We start from the raw sequence: 12,424 nt of genomic DNA on the forward strand, positions 1-12,424 counted from the left end.
AGGCAATTCTAATCATACCAAGTGTAAGTCTATTTTTACAAAAAGGCTTCTTCATTTAATGCCTTTGTAAGAATATCTGCTACCTGGTTCTCAGTATTAACATAATTAATGACAATATTCTTATTTTGCACATGCTCTCGAAAAAAATGATGTCTAATATCTATATGCTTTGTTCTAGAATGTTGAATGAGATTTTTAGTTAAATTAATTAAATTAGTATTACCACAAAAGATTGGCACTTGTTCAAAATTTAAACAAAAATCATGTAACGTTTGTTTCATCCATAAAACTTGAGAACAACAACTAGCAACAACAATATATTCAGCCTCAGTGGTAGATAATGCAACAAAATTTTGCTTTTTACTATACCAAGATACTAAAGAACTACCTAGAAAATGACATGTTCCACTAGTACTTTTTCTATCAGTTAGACTACCAGCAAAATCAACATCAGAATATGCAATCAAATCTAAAGATGCATTTTAGGACACCATAAGCCTAAATCAACGGTACCAAGAAAATATTTTAAAAAAAAATTTACAGCATGCAAGTGCGATTCTTTAGGATATGATTGAAATCTAGCACACATGCATACACTAAACATAATATCAGGCCTACTCGCAGTTAAGTAAAGCAAGGATCCGATCATACCTCTATAAGCTTTAATATCTACGTTTTTACCTTTTTCATCCTTATCAAGCTTTGTAGTGGTACTCATCAGGGTCTTTGCTACTTTTGCATTATCGAACTTAAATCTTTTGAGTAGATCCCTTGGGTACTTCTCTTGATAATCCAAATCATGTTTTAAAATTAAATAAAGCACTTTATGGTCTTAAACAAGCTCCTAGAGCTTGGTATGACCGTTTGAGTAAATTTTTGCTAGAAATAAACTAGGAGGTTGTTCAACATATACTTCCTCCATTATGAAACCATTTAATAAAGCACTTTTTACATCCATTTGAAATAAAGTAAAACTCTTATGAGATGCAAATGCAAGTAGCATACGAATAGATTTTAATCTAGCAACATGAGCAAATGTTTCCTCATAATCTATTCCTTCTTCTTGACTATAACCTTGAGCAACTAGTCTAACTTTATTTCTAACAATATTACCAGATTCATCCATTTTATTTCTAAATATCCATTTAGTACCTATAACAGGATGATCACTGGGACGTGGGACTAGTTCCCACACATTATTTCTTTCAAATTGATTTAATTCTTCTTGCATAGCAATTAACCAGAACTCATCAGATTCAACATCTTTAAAATACTTTGGTTCAATTTGAGACACGAAAGCAACATTATTTAAAGAATTTAAAGAAGAGCGAGTTCTTACCCCTTGGGATACATAACCTATTATTAACTCCTGAGGATGGATTTTTCTGGCTCTTTATGAGATTCATTTGATACTGCTTCCCTATCTTTAATACTAAGATCTTCAACAGGTATTTCTAATTCATCACTAGCAGAAACTTTATTAGTGGCAACATGTGTTTCATCAAAAGCAACATTCATTGACTCTTCAAGTACATGAGTTCTTTTATTAAAAACTCTATATGCTTTACTATATGTAGAATATCCTAAGAATATGTCAATGTCCGTTTTTTACTCAAACTTTCCAAGTTTCCCTTTGTCTTTCAAAATAAAACATTTACAACCAAAGACTTTGAAATAACTAATATTTGGAATTTTATTATTAAAAAGCTCACAAGGAGTTTTATCTAAAATAGGTCTTATTAAAACACGATTCATTACATAAGATGTAGTATTAACAACTTCAGCCTAAAAAGATTTTGGTAAATCATATTCATTAAGCATGGAGATAGCTAATTCTCGTAAAGATCGATTTTTCCTTTCTATAACACCATTTTGTTGAGGTGTTTTTGGAGAGGAAAAATCATGAGAAATTCCATTTTCTTCACAAAAATTTTCAAAAGAAGCATTTTCAAATTCTCCTCCATGATCACTTCTAATTTTCAAAATCATAAAACCTTTTTCATTGGAATTCTTTTTGAAAAAGCTAATAAAAGATTTTAAAGCTTCATCCTTATGAGATAAAAATAAAACCCAAGTAAATCTCGAAAAATCATCAACTATAACAAAAGCATAATGTTTTCCACTTAGACTTGCAACTCTAGTAGGTCCAAAAAGGTCCATATATAACAGTTGTAAAGGTCTAGAAGTAGAAACCATTTTCTTTGGTTTGAAAGAAGACTTAGTTTGTTTACCCATTTGACAAGCATCACAAACTTTATCTTTTTCAAAGTTTAATTTTGGAAGACCTCTAACAAGGGATTTCTTAGAAATATTTGAAATTAAATGCATGCTAGCATGACCTAACCTTCTATGCCATAACCATGAATCTTCATGCAATGCAGATAAACATTTATTTTCTACTATATGACAATCTAATAGATCAATAGTATAAATATTTTTATCTCCATTTCCTACAAACAGAACTTTTCCATCACATGCATTTTCTATTGTACAATTTTTATCACTAAAAATTACTCTATATCCTTTATCACATAATTGACTAATACTTAATAAATCATGCTTTAAACCATCCATCAACAAAACATTTTCAATAAGAAAATTCGAACCGTTACTAATATTACCTTTGCCAACAATCTTACCCTTTTTATTGTCACCGAAGGTAACGTATCCTCCATCTTTCTTTTCTAGGTATGTGAATTTTGTGTGGTCCCCAGTCATATGTTTTGAACATCCACTGTCCAAGTACCACTTATTCTTTATGGATCTCAAACATATCTGAGAGAATTAATTCTCAAGATGTAACCTTAGGTACCCAAAGTTGTTTGAGTCCTTGGGGGTTAGCTAACAAAAATTTAGGAATCCATCTCTTTTCATTCATAATATTGATTTTTCTTAAATTACATGCATAAGCTTTATGATAATGTTTTCCACATGCATGACAAATAATAGAACCTTCTTTGACAAAGTAGTTTGTAAATTTCTTTTGTTTTTGGTGAGGTTTATAACCTAAGCCACTTTTATCAAATATGCATTGTGTTTACCCATCATGATATCTAAATTCCTTTTCCCATTTGTAAACTTTAAAAGAGTAGCTGAAATATCTTCATTTTTATTTTCTAATAATTTATACTCTTCTTTTAAAGCATGCAAATTTGATTTAGATAAATTTAGATCTTTTTCTAATGTCTCATTTTTCTCTTTTAGATTATCTAGCTCAATTAATAAATTATTATTTTCAAGAGCTAATTTAGCATTTTTCTTCCTAAGAGACATATATTTGCAACCTAGTTTTTCAAATTCAATTTTAACTTCATTATATGCATCAATGAGCTCATCAAAAGTAAGGTTTTCAGGACTTACCTCATCATCATCGTCGTCGTCGTCGTCTCCAAAAGCCATAACGCACAGATTTGCTACTTCTTCCTCGCTTTCATCGCTTTCGTCCCAAGTAGCTTTCATGGCCTTCTTACTCTTCTTTGAAATGACTTTTCTTCGAGGACAACCCCATTTCACGTGTCCTGGCTTTTTGCATTCATAACAGATGATTGTATCTTTGTTGCTCTTTTCTCCTTTGCCTTCTTGATTGTTGACTTTCTTTGAGAAGTTTCTTTTCCTAAAATGATTTTTGAACTTCTTGATCAAGTAAGGGAACTCCTCATCATTTAGTTCAGCTTCAGTTTCAGAGTCCTCTTGAACTTGAGTGAACTTTAATGCTAGGCTTTTCTTCTTTTTGACATCTTCTTCCACATTGGCCTTCATGATTATCTCATGTGTCATGAGAGATCCAACGAGCTCCTCCAGTGGAAGTTTTGAGAGGCCTTTTGCTTCTTGGATTGCCGTCACCTTAGCTTCCCAACTCTTAGGCAATGATCTAAGAATTTTTCTCACATTTTCAGAGGTAGTATAAGATTTTCCTAATCCCTTCAAAGCATTAACAATATTCATGAACCTAGTAAACATTTCAGATTTAGTTTCATTTGCATCCATTTTAAACAATTCATAATTATGAACTAACATGCTAATCTTTGACTCTTTAATTTGATTAGTTCTTTCATGAGTTACTTCAAACATATCCCAAATTTCTTTAGAAGAATTACATGCAGAGACTCGATTAAACTCATCAGGACATAAAGCACAAAACAGACCGTTCATGGCTTTAGCATTAATAGAAAACTTCTTTTTATCTTCATCATTAAACTCTTTTTCTTCCTTAGGAATATCTTTATTATCAACTATCTTAGTAGGAATTAAAGGACCATTAAAAACAATTTCCCATAGATTATAGTCAATAGAAATCAAATAATTTCTCATCCTAGTTTTCCACCATGCATAATTATTTCAATCAAACAAAGGTGGCCTAGTGGTAGATTGACCTTCACCATACCCATTTATTCTAGTAGTTGCCATAGGCTCCAACAATTAAGTTTTTCGAAAAAAGAAGAGAATATAATAATTTTTTTAAAAGATTTTTATAAAGAGAAATACTTTTCCAAAATTTAGATTTTAATCAAAAAGATTTCAAAGATTAAGAAGTGAAGAAAAAAAATAAGGTTTTAATAACCAATTTTCAAGAAAAAAATTTCTAATGAAAACGGCTTTTACTCAATTTTTCAAACTTTTTGCAAAAATTAGAAAAATTTCAGATTTAATAAGATTAAAAAAACAGAATGTAAAATCAAGAAAAAAAATTACAAAACATTTTTGAAATAAGAAAACCGAGCTACCCGCTCTCATACCAATTGTAGGATCTAAAGGCAACACTAGAGGGTGAATAGGGTTGACTACCAATTTTTAAAAAATAATTTTATCTTCAAACAATGCTCAATAAAATTAACCCACTAATTTGATTAAAGAAAATTTATGCAAGACAAAACTTAAATCATGCAAGCTATGATAACTTCAAATTTAAAGACAATTTAATCAAGGATAAATTTAAATAACACACTAAAAATTAAATCATACAATTAGGAAAGATTAAAAAAATAACTAAGACAAGAAGCAAAAAAATTGAAAACAAGAAATAAAAGAGAGAGAGGAAGAGAAAACATCGAAAATTATAATGGTTCGGCAAATTGCCTACTCCACTCTCCAAGACTCCTTCTTGGGTATTTCACTAAGTGTTCCTCTTGCAGGTGAGGACCAAACCGACACACGACCCTCTTTTTCTTAGGCTGAAGAGAAACCCAAGATCCTTTTTACTAGTTCAGGATCAAACCAATTTTTTTTTCTCACAACCTAAGGTGTACCCACACCTTAATACAATTCCCAAAAATTAAAAGAAAACCTCACAATATTACCTCTTGAAGGCTAAATACACAAGTTGAGCACTAAAAAAAACTCACAAAAATAACTCTAGGCCAATTTAGGAGCAAGGAGATAAGAATTTGAGAGTAGAGAGAATTGAGAGCCTGAGACTTGATAACCTTTTTTTTGGTGTGTGTGTCAATGAAGAGTAAAATCAAGTCGAATTTATAGGCGATGGGGATAAATTTTGGCCATTGGATATGATTGCAAATGAAGGGTGGAGATTGATTAAAAATAGAAAAGGAAAGGATTTGTAATTAAGAGAGGAATTTTGAAAGATTGGAATTATTGAGATTTGGAGAATAAAAAGGATTTGAAGAATGACAATTTAGGAAGAAAATCAAATTTGAAAAGGCTGAAATTTGGTGAGAATTTGGAGAAAATTAGATCAGAAAATTAAAGAAAAATAAGAATGAAAAAAAAAAAATAGTCGGATGAAATGAGCACCACGCGCACAGGGGAGAGGATTGAGCGTCACGTGCCGCATTCTATGAAGAAACCGCAAGCACGTGCGGCGCATGCGCACGTCCACGCGTGAAGCTAGGTGACCGCCACTTGTCATTATCTCATTTGTCCACGGTCGCCACGTCACTGCCACATCATGTGCCACATCAGCAAAAAGTGATCAGTTGAAGCGCCACGTCATCAATATTGACCGTTTGTGTGCCACATCAACCGCCACGTCGGATGCTGCGTCAGCAAGGTGCCACGTGTCACTGCCACGTTATATTTCCTCTCCAATCTTCTTTTGCTTATAACTTTCTCATTTGAACTCCATTTGAGCGATTCAAATTGCGTTGGAATCATCTTTTCGAGCTCTACAAGATAGTGACTTTAAAAATACTGAAAATGTTAGTACGAAAAATCTGAGTTTATTATCATCAAAATACTTGGTTTGATTGAAGCCCTAAAGCTAACATTGGATTCTCTAATTATGAACCAAACTTGGAACTTAGTAGATCTTCCAAAAGGAAGTAAACCTATTAAGTGTAAGTGGATTTTCAAAAGAAAAATGAGGCCAGATGGTTCAATTGAAAGATACAAGACTATATTGGTAGTAGTAGGATATACACAAAAACAAGGTGTTGATTATTTTGACACGTATTCCCTTGTAACAAAAATAGCTATTATTAGGGCCTTGATTGCATTGGCTGCTAACCATGTACTTCTAATTCACAAAATGGATGTAAAAACAACATTTCTCAATGGTGATCTAGAAGAAGAAATCTATATGGTACAACCTAAAGCCTATACAGTAGCCGGTCAGGAAAACAAAGTATGTAAACTAAAAAAAAAATTCTCTTTATGGTCTTAAACAAGCTCCCAAACAATGGTATGAAAAATTCAATGATACTTTGATAAACAATGGTTTTAAGATAGACTTTTTAGATAGTGTGTTTATTCAAAATTGTTTGGAGCTGAGTATGTGATTATATGTTTGTATGTTGATGATATGCTCATCTTTGGAACAAACATAGAGATGGTACGGAATACCAAATTATTATTATCTTCCCATTTAAAAATGAAAGATTTAGGGGAAGTTGACGTAATACTTGGTGTTAAGATAAGAAAAACTGAAAATGTTTTTTCTCTGTGCCAATCACACTACATTGAAAAATCACTAAAAAAGTTTGATTGTTTTGATGATCCTCCTGCAAGAACTCCTTCTGACGCTATTATAAGCCTTAAGAAAAATAAAGGTGATCGTATATCTTAGTCTGAATATGCAAAGATTATAGGTAGCGTCATATTTTTAATGAACTATACTAGACCTGATATTGCATATGTTGTTAGTAGATTAAGTAGATATACACATAATCCTGATAAGGATCATTGAAGTGCTATTCATCGTATGTTAAGATATCTTAAAGGAACTATGAACTATTGTTTACATTTTAACAAATTCCCTGTTGTATTAAAAGGTTATTATGATGCTAATTAGGTATCTGATAATGACGAAGTCAGTTTTACAAGTGGTTATGTTTTTTTTTTATTCGGAGGAGGAGCAATATCATGGAAGTCTGCAAAATAGACTTGCATAGCTAGATCCACTATGGAATTAGAATTTATTGCTCTAGAATTAGCAGGATAGGATGTTGAATGGCTTAGAAGCCTACTAGAGGACGTACCATTGTGGGGGAGATCAGTACCAGTATCTATGCACTATGATTCACAGGCTGCCATAGGTATTGCTAAGAATAGTGTATATAATGGTAAAATAAGACATATACGTCTTAGACATGGAGTTGTAAAACAATTGTTAAAAGGATGAATTATTTCCTTGGATTTTGTGAGATCTGAGCAAATTTGGCTAACCCTTTGACCAAAGGCCTAACAAAGAAAATAATTTTAGAATCATCAGTAAACATGGGGCTTAAACCCTTATAGGATTCTATAGCCCTTTATCTGGGTAGTCTATTGCGATGGACTTGATGGTCCATAGCCCTTCATTTGGTACAGACTCGATGGAAAGAACTAAAACCTTTTAAAATTTCATAACCCTTCTTTTGGGTGGTCATGGTATGGACTTGATGGATGAGTGTAAAATCTTCATAGCTCAGTTTTGAGTGGTTTATCTTTGACATACTTGATGAAGTAGGTCCTAGTATGAACTAGACGTGAAGTCTTCATTGCTCATTTTTGAGTGGTCTATTGCGATAAACTTGATGAAGCAATTAACGTGATTGTGAAGGTGTGGTCACCTTCTATGAAAGAGTTTAAAGGTCTCTTTCTAGAGCTTTCACCATGACCCGAGGTTTATGTGTATGGCCATAATAAGCACACTTTATATCGCAGAATCGAGAGGACTAGGAGTAAGACTTGTTGTGGGGGTCTTAATCAGTGTTATTGAAAGTTCAAGAGGTAACTCACTCTCTCTAACAAGGTTGTTGCCCTACTTCACTATGCATCAATTCAAATCGTTAGATATTGATATTTAAGTCTGATCTCCTTTTATTTTCTTTACTTGATAACTTTTTTGTAATAGTCATTTGTAAGGGATTGTTGGAAATGACTTTTGGGCTTAGGCCCATAGGAAAAGTTAAGAGAGTGAGAAGTTTTGTCTCACATGGATAGATTTAGAATTGTCAAGGATATAAATGCCAAGACATTCTAGATGAGAATCTAAAGTGAGTTGGTGGTGGAAGTATAACCCTTTCACCACACGCGCCCTGCTTGTAGGAACAGACGGTTCGGATTCCCGTGCTTGTAGGAAAAATAATTAAATTTTTATTACTTATCCTTTTGTTTATAAATTAAATTTTTTATTACTTAACCGTTCGTACCGTCTGAGTTTATGTCCGTTGGAGATTTTGACCGTTGGAGTTTATGTCCGTTGGTTTTTGTCTGTTAACAGACCTTTCCTTTTCGTCAGTTGGTGTCTTCCTATCACACGCTATATATTACTATTTAGAGTTGTAAGAGAGGACACACAACTTAATTTTATTCCTTTTTCTCCAATTGATTTTTACGGTTCTGAGCAACCTTCTTATCGGTTCTAGTCCTTTTTCCAGTGAGTGCATGCCTGAATTTGGAGGTTATGTTAATCTTGAGGAGCAACCGGCATAAGCGATTAGCACCGAGGTCGCGCCGTATTTGCTTTTAGGGTAGTGGTTCTCCCACGGTGTAGTAATTTTCATGACATCTGTTTCAACAACTTGCATTTAAGAGAAAACTTTTGGTATCATGTAAAATTTATGTTTCTAGTTACATCATACATATAGATATGTTTATGGGACATTTTTAAATATAAAAAATATTTAGAAATACACTTTATAGTAAACAGTTTCAAAAGTACAAAACACTTTTGAAACTTTTTGCTATAAAATGTAAATATTTTTGGAAGTTTTTTATTTATAAGAATTTCCCTATGTTTATTAGGTTTAGAATTGCATAACATCTAAGATTAATGTAAATAAATAGTGACCAAAATAAATCTGTATACATCAAAATTGTTAAATGATAAAAACCCAATGTTTGTTGATAACTATTTCCAGATTTTTGTTTCCTACCATTTTAAATTAGAAAAAATGAAACTTTTATTTGAAACATTAGTTTAAAAATAAAATGTAACACCCCGAATTTTCACTTTTTTTATAATTTCAGTAATTTTGTTATTGGAGGGCATTTTTGAAATTTTGGATTTGAAGTATAAGTGCGGGAATTTAAGTGTTGACGTGAAAATTATTCCATTTTGAAATTCAATTTGAAAATTAATGGCAGGAATTAATTTTCTTTTGAAAATGAAAGGAAATAAATAGTATAAAGTGGATTAAGGAAATGATTTAAATGTAATTATATTATTTTCTTTTTAGTTATTATTATTATTTTAAAATAAAAGAAACCCATCCCTCCCACGCAAAAAACCCTCCTTCCCCAAACTTTTCCTCTGCCGCCGCTGCCACCCTCGCTGCCATACCGACCTCGCCGCCACCCACATCTATCGGACCTGAAGCCGCCAGTTTTCGTCTCGTCATCGATCAGCCGCCGCAGTCGTAGCTCTAGACGACGTCACGTCGTCACGTCTGAAGGTCTCGGTCGATGGTCGGTCGTGCCGCACGCCACAGACCTGCCGAGCTACGCGCCGATCTTCCTTCACCATTCACCGTATCGTTTCCGAGCCAGCCGCCTGTTAGTTTCGTCCGCGCCACTCTTCTCCAACAAGCCGACGCTGCCGGGTCTCTTCAGCCCAGACCACTCACCGCCCTCGAATGTCCTCGGCTCCCTCTCGTCGGATTTTGTTTTGATTTTGCCGGAATCCTTGATTTTGGGTAAGGTTTCGGTGATTTCTTGAATTTGTTTTGGTTACCCATTGGATATGAGTTTAAATTATTTGTTTTATGATAATTTTGAAGGTTGGTTTTGGGTATTTTATGAAGATTTTGGAGTCAAAGCTTGGAAGTGACTGTTGATCAAGGTTGCTTTGGGTTCTAGTTCACACTCTTTACTCTATCATCAATTTCTTACTTGGAGAACGATATATTTAGATTTAATTCTGAGGTAAGTAATCTTACTACTGGAACCGCCATTGTGTTGATAAATTTATGATTTATATTGAGGGTTATAAGATTAGTTACAATGATAATTTTGATTGTTTTGAGATTGAATGAAACCTTTAGAAAAGGTACATGAGCATGTGATAATATGTCTGAAGCATGTTAATGTATGAGCATGATTTAGAATTTTATGAGATATATGAAAAGGACGATTGAGCACGACCCTAACGTATGAGTTAAGCGGCACTACTACTGGAATGCACTACTACTGGAATGTCTTAAAGTTAGGCAAAAGTTGGAACTTTGGTTGATGTAACGGGCATGAAAGTGATGTACTAGAGTGGGTTCATTAATAGTAAATTAATTACGTATGTTGAGGTTAATTAACATGAACTTGATCAGGAGATGTTAGGGGATTCATAATCATGTGAACGTTATATGTAATATGAAGTTAGATGCAATATCTTTTCCTTTCCAGACTATGTTATTGCATGAAAGTGATACATGTCCAAGGGCGCTAGTACATGAAAGAGATGTACTAGGGCTGGTGAATATGAAAATGATATATACCTAGAGGGTACTGGGTGTACGTAAGAAGTGCACGCTCAGTGGGTTACGTGTATACGAAAGAGGTATATACATAACCATGTGAACGAAAGAGGTACGCATCCCTACATTTATAGAGAGGGTCTGAGATGTACGAAAGAGGTACATACTCGGTGGGTTATTTGTATACGAAAGAGGTGTATACTTAACCAGGTGTACGGAAGAGGTGCACCTTCAGTGGGTTATATGCATACGAAAGAGGTGTGTACGTAACCATGTGTACGAAAGAGATACACATTAAGTAGGTTATGTGTATACGAAAGAGGTGTATATGTAACCATGTGTACGAAAGAGGTACACATTAAGTGGGTTATGTGTATACGAAAGAGGTGTATACGTAACCATGTGTACGAAAGAGGTACACATTAAGTGAGTTATGTGTATACGAAAGAGGTGTATGCATAATTATGCATACGTAAGAGATTGTATATGTAACCATGTGTACGTAAGAGATTCACCCGAGGTTGTGGGTCTTACGGGACTTATTAGAGGTAGTGAGCATATTTAGCTACGATAGGATAGAAATCAATTTTTCATGTATGTTTGAGTCCAAAGAGGACTAGGACAGTTTATATGTTCCACCCGAGGTTGGCATCTAGAGGACATAGATGCCTAACTTGACCCTAGTAGTAGGGTTACTTATTTTTATACTCACCCTTTCTCATGTTTATGTTTCAGGTAAGAGTAGGGACGCATTGGCGAGTGACAAGCGGAATCCGCGATTGAGCCATTGGGACCAGTTTTAATGCTTCCGCTCATGATATTTAGAGTTCTTTAATTTTTTTTTTTTTTTTTTTTACTTTCACTCTTCATGTTTGAAACTTATTGATTAGTATTCGTTTCCAAACTTTTACGGTTTTCTAGACTCATTAAATTTCTAATTATGATTTATGGGTACCCTGTTATTTGATTTTTATTTAGTTTTAATGAAAATATTTTATTTGACTTTATTTCTTTAGCATTTATTTCGCTATGAAAATGTATCATTTTAAATTCTATACATACATGTGTTTAGTAACGGCCTAACTTAAGTCCTAGGGGGTCGGATCGTTACATAAAATAATCAAAATTTCTATTTTTTATATTTGAGCTTTGGGTTCTATAGCATTTTAGGGATGTTTGACGAGTTCAGTTGATAATTATTATCTAAAGAGTTTGAATATTTTGGGAATTAGATTGTCTATATTTGGGATGTAGAGTTGAGTTGGTTAGATGAGTTAGAATGTCTATATTTGGGGTGTTAAGTTGAGTTGAGCTAGAAAAAATTGTGTTTGAGATCATAGTTAAATTGAGTTGAGTTGAGTTTGAGTATGTGCTACAATTTTTCTAAACAAAATTGATTTTTTATTGGATTTTGTTTTGCTATTTTTTGTAAAAAAAAAAAAAAAAAAAAAAAAAAAAAATCCAATTGTATACATATTTTTCTACCATTTTTAACACTAAAAAAATGCTTAATGTTTTTTCCTTTTTTTTTTCTTAAATGATTTTTGTCATTCTTAAAACATAACAAATTCTTAAAA

The 12,424-nt window shown here is 33.1% G+C and overlaps 1 protein-coding gene and 1 long non-coding RNA gene across 2 annotated transcripts; one reads left to right on the forward strand and one right to left on the reverse strand.

Moving 5' to 3' along the window:
* Positions 1-1,362: 1,362 nt before the first annotated feature.
* LOC150036152 (uncharacterized) lies at positions 1,363-3,987 on the reverse strand. The gene is made up of 3 exons (XM_090313581.1): positions 3,361-3,987; positions 2,622-2,775; positions 1,363-1,583 (listed from the first exon to the last, which is right to left on the reverse strand). Exons 1-3 carry the CDS (start codon positions 3,985-3,987, stop codon positions 1,363-1,365), a joined length of 1,002 nt encoding a protein of 333 aa, XP_090169707.1.
* A 5,632-nt stretch (positions 3,988-9,619) lies between these two features.
* LOC120078400 (uncharacterized) lies at positions 9,620-11,854 on the forward strand. Its single transcript, XR_005482002.2, has 3 exons — positions 9,620-10,073; positions 10,158-10,302; positions 11,583-11,854. It is a non-coding gene; the product is annotated as an uncharacterized LOC120078400 (long non-coding RNA).
* The last annotated feature ends 570 nt before the right edge of the window (positions 11,855-12,424 follow it).

This window comes from Benincasa hispida, chromosome 5 (genome assembly GCF_027475165.1).
Source record: "Benincasa hispida cultivar pf3 chromosome 5, pf3_genome.v1.1, whole genome shotgun sequence".
In the NCBI taxonomy this organism is placed as follows: domain Eukaryota; kingdom Viridiplantae; phylum Streptophyta; class Magnoliopsida; order Cucurbitales; family Cucurbitaceae; genus Benincasa; species Benincasa hispida.